This window comes from Erythrolamprus reginae, chromosome Z, assembly GCF_031021105.1.
Source record: "Erythrolamprus reginae isolate rEryReg1 chromosome Z, rEryReg1.hap1, whole genome shotgun sequence".
Lineage (NCBI taxonomy): Eukaryota > Metazoa > Chordata > Lepidosauria > Squamata > Dipsadidae > Erythrolamprus > Erythrolamprus reginae.
In genome coordinates, this window is record NC_091963.1 from 85,379,228 (window position 1) to 85,405,079 (window position 25,852).

The 25,852-nt window shown below is 39.5% G+C and overlaps 1 protein-coding gene across 7 annotated transcripts in view; it reads right to left on the reverse strand.

The window, feature by feature from the left end:
• The window catches only part of DDC (dopa decarboxylase), a 277,543-nt gene that overhangs the window by 127,330 nt on the left and 124,361 nt on the right, over window positions 1-25,852 (reverse strand). For all 7 annotated transcript variants that reach the window (XR_011556802.1, XM_070727177.1, XM_070727183.1 and 4 more), the window contains one exon: window positions 18,759-18,902. Coding sequence is in view for 6 of the 7 variants with exons in the window: in XM_070727177.1 (XP_070583278.1) it covers window positions 18,759-18,902 (144 nt within the window). In the remaining variant the exon portion in view is untranslated. The remainder of the gene's footprint in view (window positions 1-18,758; window positions 18,903-25,852) is intronic.

Below are 25,852 nucleotides of genomic sequence, written 5' to 3' on the forward strand. Positions count from 1 at the left end.
ATAATAATAAGTAATAACATCCATAATAATAAAATGCATGGTTATACGATGGAAGAACAGGTAAGTATGTATATAAATATAGTTTCTCTAAAAATTGTTCGAGATATCTGCAGTAAAACATCTTTAATTCTGCTATCAGATTTTCCTTGTAGTCATTGTAGCTGCACAGAATTTTGGCAACCGCATGTGTGATAGCCAGGTTTGAGTCCAGGAGGATTCCTCCCTAGTAATCTCTCTAGTATGGGACAATATTAAGTGATCTAAAAATTCTATATAACTCACAGTGCAATAAAACATGTGTGATATCTTCAACTTCTCCTTTACCACATGTATATACTTGTTCCTTTATTGGGGTCTTGTTATACCTGCCCTGAAGGAATGCTGAGGGATGGATATTAAATATGTCTCTGAAAAATGTTACTCTCACCAGTTCTCTTTTCTATATATACCAATAACTGCAACTCAGATGATCCATCTGTTAAACTACTAAATTTTGCAGATAGAAACATAGAAGATTGACGGCAGAAAAAGACCTCATGGTCAATCTAGTCTACTATTTCCTGTATTTTATCTTAGGAAGGATATATGTTTATCCCAGGCATGTTTAAATTCAGTTACTGTGGATTTACCAACCACGTCTGCTGGAAGTTTGTTCCAAGCATCTACTACTTTTTCAGTAAAATATTTTCTCACCTAGCTTGCGATCTTTCCCCCAACTAATCTCAGATTGTGCCCCCTTGTTCTTGTGTTCACTTTCCTATTAAAAACACTTCCCTCCTGTTGGCAATTAGCCCCCAGTGAGTTCAGAATAGGTTTCAAACACACACAGTCAAAAAGGAATTAAGCAAATTTATATAACAGTCTTGAAAACTCAAGCTCTGAGAGGAGTCAAATTACTCTCACCTGAAAGTCCTTGCATGCAGAAGTGTGCCAAAACAAAAGAGTAGATAAGATGGCTGTAAATCCACTTAGCCACACAAGCCAAAAGTCCTCAAAAGTTCTTTAACCATGAAATGTCCAAAGTTCACTAAAAGTCTTTGAATATTATGAACTCTCCATGCTTTATCTCTTTCCCAAAGGTATCTCTTTCCCAAACAGATAAACACCCACAGCCCATGCTTCCCAATGCCCATATTTATCACAAATTCATTAACATAATTACCCCTTGAACAGGAGTGCTCACTTATCTTCTGAGATGCCTGCGCAACTGTTCCCTTTTTGCCACAAGCCTGTGCACAAGGGCATCCACAAGTGGGCCCTCCTCTGATTCTGATGACTCATTAATTGGAGCACTGACTGGTGGGCTGGCTGCACCCATCTCCCTGTCTGTTTCCTCTCCCCCACTGTCTGCCCCTGATTGTAAACCAGCTTCACTTTATGATTCCACTGGCAACAAAACAGGTCTCTGATAAACCAAGGATTCCCATAAATCAACATCAAAATTCCCTGCTGCAGGAACTGGCCCAGAGCCAACCACAACACCTCCTGAACCTTATTTAACCCTTTAACATATTTTAAAGTTTTGATCATGTCCCCCCTTTCCCTTCTGTCCTCCAGGCTATACAGATAGAGTTCATGAAGTCTTTCCTGATAAGTTTTCTGCTTAACACCTTCCACCATTTTTGTAGCCTGTCTTTGGACCCGTTCAATTTTATCAATATCTTTTTGTACGTGAGGTCTCCAGAACTGAACACATAATTTCAAATGTGGTCTCACCCGTGCTCTATTCAGCAGGATCACAATCTCCCTCTTCTTGCTTGTTATACCTCTAGCTATGCAGCCAAGCATTTTATTTGCTTTCCCTACCACCTGACTACACTGTTCAGCCATTTTGATACTGTCAGAAATCACTACCTCTAAATCCTTCTCTTCTGAAGTTTTTGCTAACACAGAACTGCCAATACAATACTCAGATCGAGGATTCCTTTTTTCCAAGTGCATTATTTTACATTTGGAAACATTAAACTGCAGTTTCCATTGCATGGACCACTTATCTAGTAAAGCTAAATCATTTCCCATATTACAGATGCCTCCAGGAATATCAACTTTAGAGTCATCAGCAAATAGGCAAACCTTCCCTACCAAACCTTCCCCTATGTCACTCACAAACATATTAAAAAGAATAGGACCCAGAACAGACCCTTATGGCACACCGCTTGTAACCAGTTTCTGCTCAGAATACTCGCCATTAACAATAACCCTCTGATATCTACGCTTCAGCCAGATGCAAATCCACTGAACTATCCAGGAATTAAGTCTAATTTATCTAACAGATCCTTAAATCAGGCCAGAAATATATTAACAAGGGAGATCAGAGCAGCAAAAAGGAACTACTCTGAAAAGATGAAGAATCAATTCTCAACAAATGAACCAGCAAACATGTGGAAAAGTCTCAAAAACATCACCAGTTACAGCAAACCACCTTCCCAAGCTGAAGGAGATCAGCAATTGGCAGATGACCTGAATGTGTTATACTGCAGGTTTGAAAAGAAACCACAACCACTTATCTGCACCACCTCCATCCCAGACACACCAACAACAGCTAAATCTTCTACAACTGAACCCACCCCATTGGGTTTACAACCCCTAGTGATCACAGAAAAGGAAGTGAAAGATCCATTTCACAGACAGAAGCCTGGAAAAGCACCAGTCCCAGACAAGATAACTCCTTTTTGCTTAAAGGTCTATGCTGACCAATTGGCCCCCATCATCATCCAAATCTTCAACAAATCACTAGAGTTGTGCTATGTTCCTTCCTGCTTCAAATGCTCGACTATCATCCCAGTGCCGAAGAAGCCCTCCATCAAGGAACTGAATGACTACAGACCAGTTGCTCTAACATCTGTAGTTATGAAAACCTTTGAAAGGCTAGTGATGTTCCACTTGAAAACCATCACGGATCCACTGTTAGACCCCCTGAAATTTGCATACTGAGCAAATAGATCAACAGATGATGCTGTTAATATGGCTTTACACTACATCCTTCAACATCTTGAACCTCCAATGACCTACGCTAGGGTCCTCTTTGTAGACTTCAGTTCAGCATTCAATACCATCGTATTGGACATTATCTTAACCATACTAAATCAGTTAGCGGTACTTGAGCACACTTGTAAGTGGATCACAAGCTTCCTAACATAAAGGAAGCAGCAGGTAAAGCTAGGAAAAATCACATCAGATACATGTACAATTAGCACAGGTGCCCCCCAACGCTGTGTGCTCTCACCACTTCTCTTCTCTCTATACACTAATGACTGCATCTCAAACGATCCATCTGTTAACCTCTTGAAGTTTGCAGATGATACAACAGTGATTGGACTCATTCGAGACAATGATGACTCCGCATACAGATGGGAAGTTGAACTCCAATTGTAAAACAGAGTCGACTGACAACGAGTCAGTCGAGGTGACTGGGGCACGTACTTGTCCACCTGTCTGGGAAGAGTTTGATCTGGTGACACCTGATGAAGTGGACAAGGCCATTGGAGCTGTGAGTTCCGCCACCTGTTTACTGGATCTGTGTCCCTCCTGGTTGGTCTCGGCCAGCAGGGAGGTGACACGGAGCTGGGCCCAGGAGATTACCAACGCTTCCTTGGGGAGTGGACAAGGCCATTGGAGCTGTGAGTTCCGCCACCTGTTTACTGGATCCGTGTCCCTCCTGGTTGGTCTCGGCCAGCAGGGAGGTGACACGGAGCTGGGCCCAGGAGATTACCAACGCTTCCTTGGGGAGGGGAGTTTTTCCATCACTCTATAAAGAAGCGCTTGTGCGCCCCCTCCTCAAGAAGCCTTCCCTGGACCCAGCAGTACTTAACAACTATCGTCCAGTCTCCAACCTTCCCTTCATGGGGAAGGTTGTCGAGAAGGTGGTGGCACTCCAGCTCCAGCGGTCCTTGGAAGAAGCCGATTATCTAGGTCCCCAGCAGTCGGGCTTCAGGCCCGGTTACAGCACGGAAACCGCTTTGGTCGCGTTGATGGATGATCTCTGGCGGGCCCGGGACAGGGGTTTATCCTCTGTCCTGGTGCTCCTCGATCTCTCAGCGGCTTTCGATACCATCGACCATGGTATCCTTCTGCACCGGTTGGAGGGGTTGGGGGTGGGAGGCACTGTGCTTCAGTGGTTCTCCTCCTACCTCTCTGGCCGGTCGCAGTCGGTGTTAGTGGGGGGTCAGAGGTCGACTCCGAGGTCTCTCCCTTGTGGAGTACCCCAGGGGTCGGTCCTCTCCCCCTTGCTATTTAACATCTACATGAAACCGCTGGGTGAGATCATCCAAGGACATGGGGTGAGGTATCATCAATATGCCGATGATACCCAGCTTTACATCTCCACCCCATGCCCAGTCAACGAAGCGGTGGAAGTGATGTGCCGGTGCCTGGAGGCTGTTGGGGCCTGGATGGGTGTCAACAGACTCAAGCTCAACCCAGATAAGACGGAGTGGCTGTGGGTTTTGCCTCCCAAGGACAATCCCATCTGTCCGTCCATTACCCTGGGGGGGGAATTATTGACCCCCTCAGAGAGGGTCCGCAACTTGGGCGTCCTCCTCGATCCACAGCTGACATTAGAGAACCACCTTTCGGCTGTGGCGAGGGGGGCGTTTGCCCAGGTTCGCCTGGTGCACCAGTTGCGGCCCTATCTGGACCGGGACTCATTACTCACAGTCACTCATGCCCTCATCACCTCGAGGTTCGACTACTGTAATGCTCTCTACATGGGGCTACCTTTGAAAAGTGTTCGGAAACTTCAGATCGTGCAGAATGCAGCTGCGAGAGCAGTCATGGGCTTACCCAGGTATGCCCATGTTTCACCATCACTCCGCAGTCTGCATTGGCTGCCGATCAGTTTCCGGTCACAATTCAAAGTGTTGGTTATGACCTTTAAAGCCCTTCATGGCACTGGACCAGAATATCTCCGAGACCGCCTTCTGCCGCACGAATCCCAGCGACCGATTCGGTCCCACAGAGTGGGCCTCCTCCGGGTCCCGTCAACTAAACAATGCCGGTTGGCGGGCCCCAGGGGGAGAGCCTTCTCTGTGGCGGCACCGGCCCTCTGGAACCAACTCCCCCCGGAGATCAGAACTGCCCCTACTCTTCCTGCCTTCCGTAAACTCCTCAAAACCCACCTTTGCCGTCAGGCATGGGGAAACTAAATATCTCCCCCTGGGCACGTTGAAGTTATATATGGTATGCCTGTATGTGTGTATGTTAGTATTGGGGATTTTCTTAAACTTATAATATTTTAATTAATTGGATTGTATTGGATTGTTTTTCACTTGTTGTGAGCCGCCCCGAGTCTTCGGAGAGGGGCGGCATACAAATCCAAATAATAAATAAAATAAATAAATAAACTATTCTTGTGGTGTGACCACAACAATCTAGAACTGAACACACTCAAAACCGTAGAAATGGTGGTAGACTTTAGGAGAAACCCTTCCACCTCTCACAATACCAGACAACACAGTATCAACAGTAGAGACCTTCAAATTCCTAGGTTCTATCATATCTCAAGACCTAAAATGGTCACCTAACATCAAAAACATCATCAAAAAAGCACAACAAACAATGTTCTTTCTGCGCCAGCTCAGGAAGCTCAAACTGCCCAAGGAGCTGCTGATACAGTTCTACAGAGGAATCATTGAGTCTGCCATTTGCACCTCTATAACTCTCTGGTTTGGTGCTGCAACCCAATAGGACCAACACAGATTTCAGAGGATAATTAGAACTGCAGAAAAAAACAATTGCTGCCATCCTGCCTTCCATTGAGGACCTGTATACAGCACAAGTCAAAAAGAGGGCTATGAAAATATTTACTGACCCCTCACATCCTGAACATAAACTGTCTCAACTCCTAACCTCAAAACATCACTATAGCATTGCACACCAAGACAGCTAGACACAAGAGCAGTTTTTTAAGAACACCATTACTCTGCTCAACAAATAATTCCCTCAACACTGTCAAACTATTTACTAAGTCTGCACTACTATTACCACTAGTTTTTTCTAATCATTCCTTTCACCCATCTCCTCCCAGTTATGATATGATTGTAACTTGTTGTTTGTATCCTTAAGATTTTTGTTAATGTTGATCATTTCCTGATTGCTTATTTGATCCCTATGACAATCATTTTCTTTTATGTACACTAAGAGCACATGCACCAAAGACAAATTCCTTGTGTGTCCAATCACACTTGGTCAATAAAGAATTCTATTCTATTCTATTCCATTCTATTCCATTCCATTCTAACATTGCTGTGATTGCTTTCTTCAGTCCAATGGGTGTTTGAGAGATAATAGCAGTATCGTCAGCATATAAGAGTATTGTAATTTTACATTGTGCCAAGATAGGAGAGTGTAGGTCAGGATTCTGCAAAAGATCGATCAAGGGATTGATGTAAAACTTAAAGAGAGGTGGATAGAAAACAACCCTGCCATACTCTCTCTCTCTTTTTGTACCTTACTGGGCTGGATAAAGTCCTTGAAGGTTACACCCCTATTCAAGGTGGAATTCACACACAATTTTTGAATGAGGTAGAGAAGGCATTTATTAATAGTAGCGAGTTTTAATTTCTCCCAGAGGATATTTCTGGATATTGAGTTGAAGGCCTGCTTAAAGTCAAGGAAGGCTATGAAAAAAAGGGGATTTTTTTTTAAAAAAATGTGATTTTGGACCAGATGGTTAAATAGCAAGATATGATCAACTATTGATTTTTCTTCTCTAAATCCAGTTTGGTCATCTTTGATGTGCCTTAAGAGCCTTGAGAGATCCGATCATCTGGGATACTCTTCTGGTGTGACAGGAGGCCAATAAGAAGTTTGGCACAAACTAATTTGGCTCTCAATAGTTACATAATCGGGGCCTGTATATAGCTCTCTAAAATATTTTCCCAGGCATGACCTGGGGATAGGGGGGATTTTCCTAATCCTCTGGTAATAAACCAAAAAAGGGGGGGGGTTGTCTTGATTGATGCAATTAATCTATGCCAAAGCTGCTTCAAAACCACGGTAGTACAGAGTTAAGAAAAGTAGTTAGCTTTGGAATAACCATGGAATTTAAAATTTTCTGATAAATATTGTCACCAACCAAAAGCACAGGGCACAGAGTAACTTTGCTGAATGTTCAATAGCTTCATTAATTTTGGCTTCTGGAAGTGTTAATAACAATTTTACTGTTTCTATAAAGGACGCAGGTTCAATGTATCTTCCTAGGTTGTCTCAGATATTTACTATGCCTTTGCCTATCAATGGAGATGTTTAGAACTACAACAAGCAAAACAAAAAAAATGTGACAATGCCTTAAAAAAACCTAAGGGGTGGGGGATAGACACATTGTGAAAAAGAATTTTAAAGATCTTCAAATATAATGGTATATATAGACATTTTTCAAAGTTATCTTAGCAATAAAATAAGTCATGAACATCTAAATGTAATACTCAAGTCTTGATATTTCCTAAAATTACTATGTGCGTACTTGAAATACAAACTACACAAAACTAGATTTTTTTTACGCTAATGCAATTTTATATCTCAATATTAAGGTGACCTATAATATTGTCATAACAATAACTACACTGATCCAATTATTAAAATAAAGCTACAGAGTAAATCCAGCTAAAGAAAAAGGGTTCACTTATTCTTATAATATTCATTCATTCAATGTATGGTAAGTATAAAAGCTATAAATAGCAGTTTACCAGCTAACTTCATTGGCTCATATTTTATTTATTTATTAGACTTCTATGCCACTCTTCTCAAAGTGACTCAGTACAACATTGTAAATGCAGACAATATGTGTAAAGAAAACTAATTAAAAAAAAAAAAGAGTTATTAATAAAAATCCCCATTCATCCAATTCAATCATTGACAACATCAGCTGGAGACAATCTCGTCTCTCACGGCCCCCATGTCTGCCCGGCAGAGGTAGGACTTCACAGCTTTACAAAAGACCAGGAGGGTGGGGGCGGTACATATCTCCAGAGCTTATTGCTTTTCTCCTCCTGTAGTAACTTTACAGATAAGAAGCTTCATAATTAAGATTGTAAATATTTTGCCATCGCTGAATGGCAGTGTAATGACTAAGCATATTAGTTGTTACCAGGACATGTATCTCTGGGTAATAAAAGCCATAGCAAATACTCATTGTATTGCCAATGGTTAGATTAAAGATACAGCATCTCTGTGTCCTAATATAATTTACACACAGTAAATAAACCCCAGTATTTCTTTCAGGTATTTTGCTATTATAAAAGATGACAGCCTGTGATATAACTCTGCTGCATCATTGTTATGAACACCTCTTATAAGCAAATTGAAATCTCCTTATTTCACTTCTCAAAAGATACTCAAGCGAGCAGCAGCTGGTATGTTAGTGAGGGAGATCTAATACTGCATTTAACCCAATTTGAAATCCCCATTATAACAGTGTAATCACATTTGGAACAGGGACATATTGTCTCCCTTGAAAATTGTTCAGACAGCTTACAGGCCACTTCAGACTTTCCACCTGTTGTTCTTATTTTGGAAACATAGCAGTCAGTTGTTTATTTATTTTTTATTTATATTATATTTATTTATTTATTATATATTATATTTTATATATATATATATATATATATATATATATATATATATATATATATATATATATATATATATATATATATGTAGATTGTTCTGAGTTCGGGTTTTGCCCTGTGTAATATTTTGCATGTTTATGCGACGTTTCGGTGAAATCACATCCACCATCATCAGGCTGAAGTTTCCAATATATATATATATATAAAAATTATATTATATATATATATATATTATTTTATATATATTTTAATTAAAATATATATATAATATATATAATATATATATTATATATATATATATTATATTTATGTTTAACACAATGACCACAATCAACCAGATAAGTTTAGCATTTAGCTAAGAATAGGATCAGATATATTCAGAATTCTAAAGAAAAAATTCTGTAGTATTAATTATATATATATATATTATATATATATTTTAATTAATATATATATAATAAATATATATTATATATATATTTATTATATTTATGTATAACACAATGACCACAATCAACCAGATAAGCTTAGCATTTAGCTAAGAATAGGATCAGATATATTCAGAATTCTAAAGAAAAAATTCTGTACTATTACAATTTTAAAAACTATAAGAAAACCTCTTAAATGTGGTAAATATTTTTTTATAAAGTAAAGCTGGAAATGAGTAACAGAGCTCTATCAGTCACATATTTTTATGTCCATTAAGTGAATAGGCAATTGCAGGAACACAAGTCACAGATCAATAAAAAAATATGCCCCGATTGATTTATATTTAAAATGCAAACACATGCACCAAGGCAGGGTTGTGTAATCACATTCAGTAGTCACTCTTGAACCTTTTTATGACTTTCAAAACCTAGTAGTGGAGTTAATAAGGTTACTTCAGTGCTTTCAAAACTAATTTTGATCCATTAAAAAATATAAGAAACATTAGCAATCCTGGGAAAGCAGATGTAACCTGCTTCTCTTCCATGTCCAAAGTATTTGCAGACAAGGTCTTTAAAAAGTCAATACAGTAGCCAGAGGAATCAAAGCTTCAACCATTTTTGTGTTTTATAGTCAAATGGCAGCCATCTTGGCTTTCTGACCATACTTTAAAGGTACCTCTGTCTATATGCCTTGCAATTGTATCATTTTCCTAGGGTAGCCTTTGACCTGAAAAAGATTGGCTCTTCTATCTGAAGAAGCAAATTCTATTAAAATTGTTTTTCAGAATATACATTAATAAGATGGCACTGACCTCAAGGCATATTGTAAATAATTCTAAATAGAGTTTCAGCTTTAATTTTTTTGATGAAGATGTCAAAATACAAACTACCAGTTTACATATTTCTAAACAACTAGTTAGAAGACTGCCAGACCATGTTTCTTCCTCCTGAAGAAGAAATTCTTAAGCCAAATGGAAAAAGTCAAGTCTTACGTGCTCTTCAGAAGCTCAGGAGGGAAGCCAAGATATCAAAAGGAAAATCTCCATATTTTTTTTTTGTTTGTTTGTTTTGTCAAGTATGCATTGGTGGTATAAAAGATATAATAATATTTATATACATGATACTAGTAAAAAAAACCCATTGGAATAAGTAGGAGAAAAAGGCACTCTAGTGCACATGCATGCCTCTTACTGACTTCTTAGGAATTGGGAGAGGTCAACAGTGGATAGTCTAAGGGTAAAATTTAGGGGGTTAGGTGATGATACTATGGAGTATGGTAGTGAGTTACGTGCATCAACTACTCAGTTACTAAAGTCGCATTTCTTGCAGTCGAGTTTAGAGCGGTTTACTTTACATTTGTATCTGTTGTGTGCTTGTGTGTTGTTGTGGATGAAGCTGAAGTAGTCGTTGACAGGAAGGACCTTGTAGCAGATGATTTTATGGGCTATGCTTAGATCGTATTTAAGGTGACATAGTTCTAAACTTACAACTAATATAGAATTCTAAAGAAAGATGGAAGCATTGGGAAAATGACAATTTCTTAGCCCCTGCTGTCATCATCAGACAGGATTTAAAGGGAGTTGAGCTTCTTCAATCTAATCCAGTGATGGGCAACCTTTTGAGCTTGGTGTGTCAAAATTTGCCAAAAAACTGAGCATAACTCAGGTGGTGTGTCACCTTGAGAAAAAAACATAATTTTGTGATATTTATAGTTTAAATAACAAATATGCATAATTATCTTTCTCTCTCTTTCCTGTCATTCTCTGCCTCAATCATTTTCTCATTTCTCTTTTTTTTCTCCCCTTTATTCTATCATTTCTCTCCCTCTCTCTTCCTATCTTCTCTCTCACACACACACTCTCTCTCTCCCTTCCTTTCTTTCCTTCTCTCTTCCTTCCACTTTTTTCTCTTTCTCTCTTTCTTTTCCTTCTTTCCCCTCTTCCCCTCCCTCTCTTTCTCCCTCTCCCTTTATATTTATCTCTTCCTTCCTTCCTCTCTTCCTCCCTTTCTCTCTCCCTCTCGTTCACTTTTCTCTCTTCCTCCCTTTCTCTCTCCCTCTCGTTCACTTTTCTCTCTTTGGTGAACCCCCAAACTGTTCAGATTCAAGAAAAAGCTTATCAAGGGGGGTGGGGGGTTGTAAAAATCTAGTTATGAGCCACCAAAGGAGGAAGCAAATGGTGTGACGTCCACGCAGGTTTTTTTTTTCAGACTCTCTTTTTTGCGAGCCCGGCATGATTTTTTTTGTTACAAATTAATAACCCCGGAAAGGGTTTACCTTAGCACCGTCTCCTGTAACACCGTTCTGGAAGGCGAGCAGGGAGCAGAGGGGCGAGGGCAGTGTTCCCTCTAATTTTTTTTCAGGGTGGGCGGAAAAGTACAGTGTCCGAGCGGCAGTCCCTTTGGGACTGGGGGGCATATAAATAAATAAATGAATGAATGAATGAATGAATGAATAAATAAATAAATTAAATAAATTAAATAAATTAAATAAATTAAATAAATTAAATAAATTAAATAAATTAAATAAATTAAATAAATTAAATAAATTAAATAAATTAAATAAATTAAATAAATTAAATTAATTAAATTAATTAAATTAATTAAATTAAATAAATAAATAAATAAATAAATACATAAATAAAGTAAGTGTAGGCGTGCGCTATCACACATGAGTGAGTTCTTGCATCCATTATTCTATCCTTTCTATGTCTCCCTCCCTCTTTCCTTTCTATCTCTCCCTCCCTTTCCTCCCTCCCTCTTTCCTTTCTATCTCTCCCTCCCTCTTTCCTTTCTATCTTTCTCTCCCCCTGCCTTTCTCCAAGCCCTTCCTTTTCCCTCTCCCTCTCGTACTACCCCTCACCTCCTTTCTATCTCTCCCTCCCTTTCCTCCCTCCCTCTTTCCTTTCTATCTTTCTCTCCCCCTGCCTTTCTCCAAGCCCTTCCTTTTCCCTCTCTCTATCCTACTTCCCCCTCTCCCTCCTGTCTATCTCATCCTCCCTCTTCCCTTTCCCCCATTCTCTCCCTCTTCCTTTCTATCTTTCTCTCCCTCTTTGCTTTCTATCTTTCTGTCCCTGCCTTTCTCCCTCTTTCCCTTCATCTTTCCCTCTCTCTTTATCTCAATTCCCTCTTTCTCCCTGGGCTGCTGTGCCTGCCCTGCAGCCCTACCACGGACGGACTGCCTTAGCATCGGGGCCCCCCACCCACACGCTGCAGCTGCCGGACCATCAGCGGCACACACACACGCGCACACACACCCCACACGCTGCATTTCTCCCTGCCTTTCTCACTCTTTTCCTCTTTCTTTCTTGCTCTCTCTCACTCTCTCTTCCTTCCTATATTCTCTCTCTCTCTCTCTCTCCCTTCCTTTCTTTCCCTCTCTCTTCCTTCCACTTTTTTTCTTTTCCTTCCTTCCCCTATTTCCCTCCCTCTCCCTCTTTATATTTATCTCTTCCTCCCTTTCTCTCTCCCTCTCATTCACTTTTTTCTCCCTTCCTTCCCTCCCTCCCTCCTTCTGTCCTCTCCTCTTTCCCTCCCTCTCTTTCCCTTCTTTCTCTCCACATCTCCGGCGTGCAGCTGGCTTTGCTGACCGGCACAAGTCTCAAGCCAGCTGCCCCGGAAAGCCAGGAAGGTCCTCCTGCCCCCCCCCCACCGAAAAAAACCCGGAGGTCTGCCGCCACCAGCCTGAGCCTCCCGTTGCTCCACTCGGCTTCGCTGTGGACCTCCGTTGTGTTTTCGGGGGGAGGGAGCGGCGGGAAAGCCCTGTGCCGGCCAGGAAAGCTGGCTTTCCGAGAAAGCAGCGCGCTTTTCAAATGCACTGCTTTCTTACAACTCTTTCCTGGGCAGGGGGGAGGGAGGAGGCCTGAAATAGGCCTGCAACCCCTCCCCTCGCTCCCAGCGGCCCCTGCGAGCCAACCACCATTTGTGGTGGGCTCCGACGCTTGGCGCCACGCCAATCAGCTGGGAGGCGGCGCCCCGCCCCCCCCCCCCCAGCTGAAACTGATGTTGGGCCGGGGCGATTCTTCCCCGGCCGGACAGGCATGCTTGTGCTGCCAAAGGCAGCGTGTGGGTAAGCCTGCGCTCTGTGCAGGCGCACCCAGCTGGGAGGCAATTGCACTCCCTAAAGCTCCGTTTCTCCGGCGGCCGTGTGTCACCAAAAATGGCTACGCGTGTCAGTGCTGACACGCGTGTCATAGGTTCGCCATCACTGATCTAATCAGATAGATATATTAATATAGGAGAAAGTAGTCTCAGAAATAACTAAATTTGAAGCCCCATAAGGCCTTAACAATGGCAACAAGCACCTTGAATTGTATCTGGAAGCAACTAATTTAGCTTCCAAAGCAGGGTGTTCACCCAAATATGGCAGGAAACATCCATCACTGGCTACCCCATCGCATTTTGTATCAGCCATAATTAAAAGATCAGCTCAACTAATAAAATAAATAATACATATTGGCGTGCCAGTTTTTGAACTAGCTACTTTCTTTTTCCTTTGAGAATAAATTATCTGCAGCAATTATTGTAAATAGCTTCAGACTTAAATGGATATCTGAAAAATATAGAAGTTTTGGCCAGATTGGGAAGTTGAAAAACATCCTAGAAGAAAGCAGTAGTAAGCAGTAGTTGCTTTTTAAAAAAAATTATTGAGTATATAAATATTAAAAAAAGACATTACATAGTTTATCATGTGTTTACATATATGTTATAGAAACTTAAGTCTTAAGCTACAAAGCAACACAAAAACAACATCCCTAACCCCCCCCCCCCCGAACTGTAATGCATAAAAACAGTTCTTACTTTATATGTTTGTACTGCCTATAACAGCAGCGGTTAGATTATATTTCTATATATAAGCAATCTAATAACAGTTCAAATTATATTCAGTTCTATATCTTACTTTATAAAACTTCTAGTATCTAGCAGTATAGTATTTGTTATTTACAGCTATTATTTCTCCTATTATCAACCCATGTGTAGAAATCTTTCTAGGTATCATAGTAGCATGATTCATCTTTATTTTTGAGTGTTAATTTATCTAGTTCTGCACAATCGTATATTTTTTTGATCATGTCTCTCTCTGTTGGTACATCTTCTTTTTTTCAGTTTTGTGCAATACATATTCTAATTGCTGTGATTATATGTTGGATCAAGTAGTAATTTTTTTTTTAATTCTTAGATCTATTATGCCCAAAAGAAAGGTCTCTGGTTTAAATTTCAATCTTATTTTAGTGATTTCATAAATCCATAATTTAATTTTGTTCCAAATTTTTTAAATCTCTGGGCATGTCCACCACATGTGGAAGAAGGTTCCATCTTTATTTCTGCATCTCCAGCAGTCTGGTTTTAATTTAGTGTAAATTTTTGCTAGTCTGGATGGTGATAGATGCCACCTATAGAACATTTTAAACAAATTTTCTTTATATGCAGCGGATTTGGTCATTTTATAATTTTTAGACCAGATCGAATCCCATTGTTCTAAGTATATGCTGTGTCTGACGTTTTTTGCCCAACTAATCATGTTTCCTTTGACTATCTCTGTTTCCATTTTATATTCAATCAGAAAATTGTATGTTCTTGTTATATAAAAAAAATTCTTCTCCTAATATTAATTTATCCAAATTTTACAGTTTCTCTTTAATCCCTATATTTTTAAAATCTTTCTGCTATTTTGAATAAATTTGGGTATATGGCCACCACTCAATATTTATGTTTTGTTCTATTAATTGTTGTCTTGATTGAATATTTCCACCCTCATCTACTATTTGATTATAATTTACCATTTTTTAAAACTGTGTTGTGTTTGGGTTTGTTAATGCCTCAATGCTAGAATGCCACATTGGTATTTTTATATAATGTTATTTTTTAATTGTTAGCCATGTCATCAATAATGAATCTCTTATTGTGTGGTTTTAGAATATGTCGGGATTTTGTTTTTTGCGTTCCAGAGGAATCCATGCCATCCACATAATATATCATGTCCCTCCAGTGTTAACATTCTTTCTTTTTTAATTTCTATCCAATCTTTAATCCAAAGTAAAATGGCTGTTTGGTAATATGTTTCGAAATCTGGAAGTCCAAATCTGCCTTGTTTAGGTTTGTCTTGTAGCCATTTTATTTTTATCCTTGCTTTTTTACCTCCCCATACAAATTTAGAAATTATTCTATTTAATTTAATGAAAAATTGATCATTTAATTTTATCAGAATTGTTTGAAAGAGATAAAGGAATTTTGTTAGAATCACCATTTTAATTGTAGAGATTCTTCCTATTAGGGAAATGTGGAGTTTATTCCATCTAATTAATTATTCTTCTACTTTTTTTGTTAATGCATTATAGTTACAGTGATACCTCATCTTACAAACTTCATTGGTTCCGGGACGAGGTTTGTAAAGTGAAAAGTTTGAAAGATGAAACAATGTTTCCCATAGGAATCAATGGAAAAGCGATTAATGTGTGCAAGGCCAAAATTCACCCCTTTTGCCAGCCGAAGCACCCATTTTTGCACTGTTGGGATTCCCCTGAGGCTCCCCTCACTGGGAAACCTCACCTCTGGACTTCTGTGTTTTTGTGATGCTGCAGGGGAATCCCAGCAGGGGAATCCCAGCAGCACAAAACGGGCACTTCGCTGGCAATGGAAGTCCGGAGGTGGGGTTTCCCACCGAGGGGAGCCTCAGCGAAATTGCAACATCACAAAAACACGGAAGTCCTCCAAACCTCACCTCCGGACTTCCGTGTTTTTGTGATGCTGTGATTTCACTGAGGCTTCCCTCACAGGGAAACCCCACCTCCAGATTTCCATTGCCAGCGAAGCGCCCGTTTTTGCACTGCTGGGATTCCCCTGCAGCATTGCAAAAAGACGGACGTCCGTGGTGGTGTTTCCCATGGAGGGGAGCCTCAGGGGTTTATCTCTTTCATTAAATGTTTTCCAGTTTCCAGCGGGTCTTCTAATATAAAAACTAAATCATCTGCATATGCTTGGAGTTTAAATTCCTGTCCTCTGATTTTTAGTCCAATAATCTCTGGGTTTATCCTAATTTGATTTAACATTGTTTTGATGTATAGGATGTACACCTTTCCAGATCTGGAATGATTTAGTTTATTTATTTATTTATTTTATTTATTAGATTTGTATGCCGCCTCTCTCCACAGACTCGGGGTGGCTCACAATAATAATAATAAACAATGTGTCAAAAATCTAATATTAAAAAGTCTCTAAAACCCCCTTATTTAAAAAACAAGACACACACACAAACATACCATGCATAAATTATATAGGCCAGGGGAGATGTCTCAATTCCTCCATGCCTGATGGCAGAGGTGGGTTTTAAGAAGTTTACGAAAGGCAAAGAGGGTGAGGGCAATCCTAATCTCTGGGGGGGAGCTGGTTCCAGATGGTCGGGGCTGCCACAGAGAAGGCTCTTCCCCTGGGTCCCACCAGACAACATTGTTTAGTCAACAGGACCCAGAGAAGGCCAACTCTGTGGGACCTGACTGGTCGCTGGGATTCGTGCGGCAGAAGGTGGTCCTGGAGATATTCTGGTCCGATGCCATGAAGGGCTTTATAAGTCATAACCAACACTTTGAATTGTGACCGGAAACTGATCAGCAACCAATGCAGACTGCGGAGTGTTTGTGTGACATGGGCATACCTAGAGAAGCCCATGATTGCTCTCGCAGCTGCATTCTGCATGATATGAAGTTTCCAAACACTTTTCAAAGGTAGCCCCATGTAGAGAGTGTTACAGTAGTCGAAGCTCGAGGTGATAAGGGCATGAGTGACTGTGAACAGTGACTCCCGGTCCAGATAGGGCTGCAACTGGTACACCAGGCGAACCTGGGCAAATGCCCCCCTCACCACAGCTGAAAGATGTTTCTCTAATCATAATCATAATCATAATCATAATCATAATCATAATCATAATCATAATCATAATCATAATCATAATCATAATCATAATCATAATCATAATCATAATCATAATCATAATCATAATCATAATCATAATCATAATCATAATCATAATCATAATCATAATCATAATCATAATCATAATCATAATCATAATCATAATCATAATCATAATCATAATCATAATCATAATCATAATCATAATCATAATCATAAATTTATTCTCATTGTCAAAACAACAAATTGTCATTGGCAACGAAAGTCGTGTGACACCCAGAGACCAGTCCCATCATACATAAAATTAGAATAGGTAAATTTAAAAATAGAATAAAAAATAGAATAAAAAAATAGAATAAAATGTCCCAGCCACTACAAATTCCCCACCTTAAACCACTCAACCATCTACATGACAAACCAAGTAATATTGTCCAACAGTTCACTGATGGTGACCCTTTAGTTCGTTGTTAAGTGCTAGTATAGCTCTGGGATAAAAACTATTCAGGAAATGTGTGGTCCGAGTTCTAGTTGTTCTGTATCTTCTCCCAACTCCCCCCTGATTAAGAAGGGAATGAGATTCCACTGATGCAATCAAGGCATCATGGTACATACATCTTGCCACCTTGAGCGCCACTTTGTAAGTCTTAATATGAGCTCTTACAAGTGTTCGGTTGAATTCGGACTTACTCTTCCTCCACCGCTTTTCTAGACATCTCTTCTGGGGTTTCAACTCACAGAGAGGTCGCAATGGCGCAATCCGATCAAGAGCCTCCATCGCAGCCTTATTCCAGGCCAGGGCAAGAGACTCCACCGAACTGTGGACGAGTGTATCTGGAATAGCCCCAAGCACCCTTTGAAAACCTTTTGGATCCATCAGGCATCTGGGGCGGAACCACCTAGTCGGTTCCACCTCCCTCCATTAATTCACCATTGTTCATAATTCTAGCAGATTGGTTATGGTAAATAGTTTCTATCATTCTAATAAATTTGGAGCCAAATTTGATTTGTTTTATTAATTCATGCATGAATTCCCATCTCAAATTGTCAAATGGTTTTTGTGCATCTAAAAATATAAGGGCCATAGCTTTCTCCGGGTGAGCTTCATAGAATTCTAGTGTGTCCAGCACTGTCCTTGTATTGTTTCTAATGTATCTGCCTGGTAGGAATCTGTTTTGATCTGTTTAAAATTGGTTTTATTCTATTTGCCATGATGGTCATAAAAAATTTATAGTCTACATTAAGTAAAGATATGGGGCTATAGTTTTGTATTCTATGTTTTTCTAAGCTGTTTTTCAGTATCAAGCTTACTAGTGCTTCTTTCCAAGACCTTGGTATTATTCCCTGTTCTAAAACATTGTTGTATGTAACTAATAATATTTTCTCTAGAGAATCTTTTAGTTCCTTGTAAAATTCACTTGGTATACCATCTGGTCCCAGTGCTTTACTGTTTTTCTGTTTCATTATTGCATTTTCTAATTCAAGCGGGGTTATTTTTTTATTTAGTACTGATCTATCTATTTCTGATATTTCTCCTACATTTGCTTTGTTTATATATGTTTTCAGTTGTTCTTCTACTTTGTCTTCCCTTGTATATAGTTCTTTAAAGTATTTTACCACAATTTCTTTTTTTGCTTCTGTTGTAAATTGTTTGTTTCCCTTATTGTCTTCTAGAGATTGTATATATCATAGTAGTTTCATATTGCCAAAAATATCCATGCCCATGAAATTACCAAAAAGTGTTTACTATAGATGTTATGGCTCAATATGTTAATTATGATTTAAAACATGGACCAGCGGATTACTTAATAACTGGTTATCTTATTTGTATAATAACAAAAATTAGAATATTAGTACTCACAAAGAATGGGATAAGACCGGCATCTTTATCTGCATCTATAATTTTTCTTAGAGTGGACCCACGAACAGAAAAACAGTTATCTGTGGGAACTTGTTTAATTTTCACTCCAGCAATCAAGACATCCTTTTCAACTGATGAATGAGCCTGCAGGAAGTGGAATAAAGTTTATTCTAAAATTTAAATTGTGTATCATTATGTGCTCAAAAATATTTTATAATTACTAGACAATATAATAAAATCTTGCTAATGTAATTAAAAAATAATAAACAGCAACAAATATTATGCCCAATCCTGCACTTTTGGTGATTATAACATTATTTAGGGAAATCTTTACCAATTGTAACATAAAATATTTTTTCTCTATTATATCTTTCAATAAATATAACAATATAAAGTACAGTACAATTAATGAGCTATAAGATCTAGTAAATCATACTCTATATTTCAAATACCTGTACTTATAATAATGTTTCTATATGTGAAAAAGTGTTACTTTTAATTATTCAGTATAATTTCTTCAAATAATGTAATGTGTTATCTTTTCAAGAAACTCATCTGGTGTTCTATAGCTGTAAAATACTGAATCTATGTCCCCTTCCAAGTACATTTCTTTTTAGAACAGAAATATACTACTTCAGTCTGCTATCCATAAAATATAAACATAATTTATGTGAAGATATGAAAGATACAATGAGAAGGAAACAAAATGTGAGGAAATTCAGGGTTAGATTTAAAATATAATTTTAAAATTCAATCCATCGTGTCATTATTGTAAAATAGGAATCAGAAAGTAGAATACAATGGATAAATCTGAATGCTAAAATCTTCTCTGCTTGTAATAGCATGATTCTTTATCCAAAAAAATGCATGCTTATTAAAGTAAAGGAAATATAATGTACACAATTAGTTCAAAACAGGTTATGTGAACATAGATATTTATATTTCTTTCAGTGCCCTACCAAAAATGAACCATTATTATTGTTCTCATTAAAAAAAAAACTTTGCATGGAAAGAGGATGAAACATATGCTTGAATTATTTGACATTTGTTCAAGGAATTTGCTTCCTTGTCAGACCTCATTTTTCTCCTGAAGTTGCCTTCTCTCCCCCTCCTCTCTTGTTTGATCCTTGCTTCACGGACTACTTTAAAAGATCAAAAATATCTTACAACAAATCCTTGTATACACAAAAAAATCCCGACATTCAAATTGCATAGTTTTGTACGTATTTTCCTAATAGATGCATTTTTGCAGGTGATTTTCCTCAGTAGTTTTTTTTTGAAGAAAGTTGTAAATGCATAAATATCATGCAGTTCTCTTTTATGTTCAGAAATTACAATTTTAATTAAATTGAATTCACAATGCAAATACAGTGCAAACTAACTTTTTATATACTTGGATACTACAATGAAAGTTCAAGGAATCCCAACTTGAAACAGGCCATTTCTGGGCCCCAAGCATGGAGGGGGTGGAAGCCATAATAAAAGGGTTGGCAGGAGAACCATAGAAAGATTTAAGATTTAATTTGTTTGCATTATTATTACATATGCTTACAATATTTACACTTGTTTTCACTCTTTTCCCTTTTTATTTCTGATTCATTTGCTGATTAATATTTAATGTGACTTTTAACCATGGTGAAAATTAACCAACCAACGTAGCTCCATACTTCTAGTCATTGACCAGGTCTGAACATATAAAAGGAAGTAGTTTCATCTCAATATATCTAAATGATCATTTATTTGTTTGTCCAATTTATGTCCTATGTTTCATTTAGGAACAACATAGAGCTTTCATCTGTTTTATATTTATAAATAGCTGTACCCGGGCACGTGTTGCTGTGACTCAGCCTGGTTTGTCTGGTTTGCCGACTCTAGAATATGCAATATATAATTGTCCATGTGAGAAGCAATCCGTGTATAGATCTAAACCGCATGTGCATATTTGAAAGCAACATTGTGTCAAAATGTGTCTAAATTTCAAAGCAATCATTGAAGAAGGTCCTGCATGTTTTTATCTTTCACAGGTGTGACATCTCTATAATATAATAGTAGGCATATAAAAATACACACATATTTGAATGGAACGTTTTATCAAAACTTGAAAACAATCAAGAAGAAAGTCCTGTTTTAAGCATCTGTATGTTTTTACCTGTCACAGGTGTGTGACATATATATATATATATATATTATAGGTATTTAAAAACATGCACATATTTAAATGCAGCGTTGTGTCAAAATTTGAAAACAATCGGTGAAGAACTTTTGGAGATTGATTTCTAACTTGTGGTTTAAAATGACTCAGAGCAGCTTATAATAAGAAAAAATGTACAAATATAAACAATCCATATTAAAAATGTAAATGTTCATTTGTTTCAAAATCTTTAATCTCCAAAAGTTATTAATAATAATCTCTAATGCCCCTGAAGATATTTTGCCATCAAAAAATTTGTGAGATGGGCTGAAATGAGAAAGAATTATTGGCCCACATGACTGAGTTTCTATAGTTAAGGGTAAGAGAACCTGAGTCTCCCCTTACCAGTCAAATACATTATTTATTCTTTCATATTGATGTCTATTAAATATCTCTTAAATAATGATGAGATCACATCTATTGCTTTTGAGATCATATCTATTGATTTATTTACTTTTTACTATACCACAACCTCCAACTAGAATCAATGAGGGAAAATAGGGAAAATACTGAAATACTTAAAAATATTTAAATCCATCAAATTACTGTGACATGACAAATCCTAGAGTTGAAGACGCAATTCACTAAAGTGAACTTTTGTAATTTACATTGATTGACTGAAACTATTATTTTTGGAGTTAACAAGTCCTAATCCCTATGTAGATGAATCAGTTCCAATAAAATATCAGAAGAAAAATAAGATTGCTTTACTAGAACCTGCCAGCTGAAGTAATCTGATAAGTGCAAGATACCAGGTGGAGGAAGGCTATATTTGGCCATTGCTATCAGAATTAGATCCAATGTGGACTTATTGCTGTAATCACCAGGTGTTAGAACAGTGGTGAAGAGACTAATTGCACAAATACTACCTATTTGCAATGTTGGGAATAACAACTTATTATGTCACGTCCAAAATTACAGTAAAATGTAAAATATATATCTGTCAGGCCAAAAGCCATCATGTGGAGTTAGAGGCTTTGGCCTGCCACAGTAACACAGCATAAGGGAATTGGGAGGGGTAGAAGAGAAGTTATAGCCACAACAAATTCCTTCACTCAGTGTTCAAGGTCATCTTTTGTTCTGTATCAACTGTACAAAAGAGGAAGTAGATTAATCCCTGCACTGGACTGGTCCGCGTGATGCACTTGTGGGTGTGGGGATGTGAGAACTGGAGAGGAATTAGTACCAGAATGACTTGAAACGTAACCAACATGCCTCTGCTAATAAATTGAATCTTTTGCTTGAGAAGTGGAGTGGATTTATTTCTCAGATGCTATTTGGGGCATTGACACAAAATTCTGGTACTGTCCATTTTTCTTCAGAGACCAGAGTTCCCATCTGTCTGCTCCCAGCCGGGGGGAGAGAGTAGATTCAGGAGAATGGAGGAGAGAGTGTTAACCAATAACCTGGAGGTGGAAGGGCTTGGAGTTTTCGACCCCCCTCTCCTGGAGGATCCAATCAGAATTGCAGGTACAGGAGGAAGCCTACCACCTACCCCTTGAGCCCAGCAACCGCCTCTCTACACTGCCACTATGGAGACAAATGCAGCTTTTTCTTTTGAACAAGCGACTCCCCCTCTAAGTGAAAGGAGGCAGAGAGGAAGCCCTCTTTTTCAGCAAGAAGATTCCCCCCTGGAGGGATTCCACCCCCAGCTCACCCCACTTCTCCCTGCTTCAGTGCCTGCCACTGCCCCACCGTCTTTCCAAGCAGAGTTTGGAGAAGAATATGACCATTTATTCCCTAGTGATTGGCAGTTGATTGATAGCATCTCATAAGGGATGGAGGAAGGGGAGGCAATAAGACTATCTGCTAAATTGCATAATGAGGGGCCCCCTGAGCTTGATAATGTGGCAAGCCAGACAGAGGCAGAGGACCAGATTTGTCAGCTAAGACAGTCAGGATGGCCTGTGAAGAAATTTGTGAAGAAATTCAGAAATGTTGCCTGCAAGCTGAGAGAATGGCCCGAAAAACATTTGGTCCATTCTTTTAAAAGTGCCTTCGACCCAGAATTGAGAGAGGCTTGTGAATTGCAAGGGAGAGGCAGCTGGGTCATTCAAAACTGGTATGCCATGGCGATCGCTTTGGAGGGTGTAGTTCATGCTGAGGAGAACCCTCCCCCCACCATGCACCAATTGATTCTTTAAGATGCTGCCTTTTCCCTTGCCAGCTGGGCTCCTATCGATGTGACCAGACTGTCCATAAGGGGGCTGACTGTTTGACACCCTTTTCTTCCCGAACCCGCTGTATCACTGGGCCTTTCAAACAGTGGAGCTGTGCCCTCCTGAGGATTTTCCTGAAGGTGAAGAGACTATTCCTTCAGGACCCAGCCTCAATTGGAATGAAGGGCCTGGTGGAGTAGATGATCCAATGGTGAGTGGGCCCATCCTTCCATTCCTCATTGAAGCAAGGATTAAAGTAATGGCCATGAGGGAGGAGGGAGAAATCTGGGCTCTGATAGACACAGGGTACTCGAGATGCCATATCAGCAAAACAGTAGTGGAGAAATTAAAAATCCGAACCAGACCGTTAGCCAAACTCATCCATTTCCAACAAGTAGACGGCTCTGTAGTGGGTGGAGTTCCAGTCACGCTCCTGACTGAGTTAGTGGAGTTGCGAATGGGCCGACACCATGAATTCCTGAGATTCATAGTCAACACCAAGCTGTCAGAAGCAGTCATATTGGGTTTGGCCTGGTTGGACAAATGGACCTCCACCATTAACTGGGAGGATGGCTATCTCAAGCTTACCCTCCCCCTCGATTTTAACCCTCCTTCAGAGGCTGGCAGGAGAAAACCTCCTCCCCAGGAGGAACAAGACAGCCCTTTAGCAGCAGTTGCAATGAAGGAAGGGACATTTGCAGGTCTCCAGAAAGTACCTCTGGAATACAGAGACTTGGAAAGAATTTTCAGTGAGGAACTACCCTCACACAGACCCACAGACTATGCAATAGAATCTGAACCAAGGGCAACTCTCCCAAAGCCTAGAATGTATGCAAAGTCACCAAGGGAATTGGAAGAACTGAGAAACTACATAGACACCAACCTGAGAAGGGGATTCATTCAGCCTGCCAATTCCAGAACAGCAGCCCCAGTTCTCTTTAAGGAGAAGGACGGAGGGTTTTGTTTGGTGGTCAATTTCTGAAATTTGAACTGTGTGCAGAACACGTATCCCCTCCTCCTTATGAAGAACTTACTTAATCATCTAGCCAAGGGGAAAATGTTTACCAAACTGGATTTAAGAGAGGCTTATTACCGCATCAGAATAAAAGAAGGGGATGAGTGGAAAACCACATTCAACTGCCCATTGGTAAGTTTCCAATTCCAAGTTATGCCATTTGGTCTGAGGGAAGCCCCCACTGTGTTCATGCAGTACATAAACAAAGTTTTACATGCACCTCTACAACAAGGTTCTGGTGTACTTAGATGACATTCTTGTCTACAGCCAGAAACTGCCTGATCATGTCAAATTGGTGAGACAAGTCTTGAAGAAACTTTTGTCTGCTAAGCTATGTAAAACTTTCCAAATGTGAATTTCATGAGACGTCAGTAGACTATTTGGGATACCGCATTTCAAACGAAGGCATAAAAATGGACCCAGCCAAAGTGAAGGCTGTGCTTGATTGGCAAGCTCCCCACACACGCAAACAATTACAGAGTTTCTTAGGATTTGCAAATTTCTACTGGAAGTTCATTCCAGCTTTTGCTGAATTTGCCTTGCCCCTAACCAAGCTACTAAAGCCCGGGTCAGCCCCTACTATGCCCAAGCCATCTCAACCAATCTGGTGGATGGTGGAATGCCAAAAGGCTTTCAAAAGGCTCAAAAGACCTTTTGCAAAGGAGCCAATCCTGCAACATCCTGACCCTGAGTGAAGGTTTGTGATCCAGTCAGATGCCAGCGATGTGGCAATAGCAGTGGTGTTGTCACAAGACAATGGAAAGGGACAGCTGTCATCTTGTGCATACCTTTCCAAAAAGCTAACCCCCACCGAGAGGAGGTGGGCCATTTGGAAGAAGGAAGCATTTGCTGTACATGTAACACTGGGAACATGGAGGCATTTCCTAGAAGGGGGAGCAATTCCTTTCAAAGTGTGGACTGACCATAAGAACTTCGAAGCATTAAGGACCCCTCGGAAGTTTTCTCCTAAGCAAGTGCAATGGGCCCAATACTTCAGATGTTTCAATTTTACACTAAAACATATCCCAGCTGGGAAGAATCTCCTTGCTGATGCTTTGTCATGAAAACCACAGTACAATAGCAAGAGAGAGGAAGAAGTTCATCTGATCATCCCATGTCTTTCCCCGCATCCTAAAAGTAAGGGGAAAGCTGCACCTGTCCACACTCGAGACCAGACTAGGAGACAGTTTCTGCCAGGTAAGGGGGAGTGAGAGAACAAATTGAAGTCAGCTTTGCCAACTGACTTGTGGTTCAATAACCATAAGGAAATCCTTACACTGAGACAAAGATCAGCTTGGAAGGGAACCAAACTGTATGTGCTGGATTGCTGCAGAAAGTAGCCAACCCTTCTAGACCCTGGAAAGAAACAGTGATGGACTTCATAGTGGAACTCCCTGTGAGCAAGGGCAACACTGTTATTTGGTCTGTCATCGACAATCCAAACAAGCCCATTTCATCACTTGTTCGGGACTACCTACAACCAGACATCTGGCTAAGTTATTCCTAAAGCACATTTCCAGACTGCATGGAGTCCCCCATAGAATCATATCAGATCAGGGGTTCCAATTCACTGCCAGATTCTGGAGGGAATTTGTATGCACCATTGGTTCCACCCAAAGACTTAGTTCTGCATTCCACCCTTCCACAAATGGAGCAGCAGAGAAATCTAATGCCCTAGTGGAACAATACCTCAGATGTTATGTGAGTTATCAGCAGAATAATTAGGCTG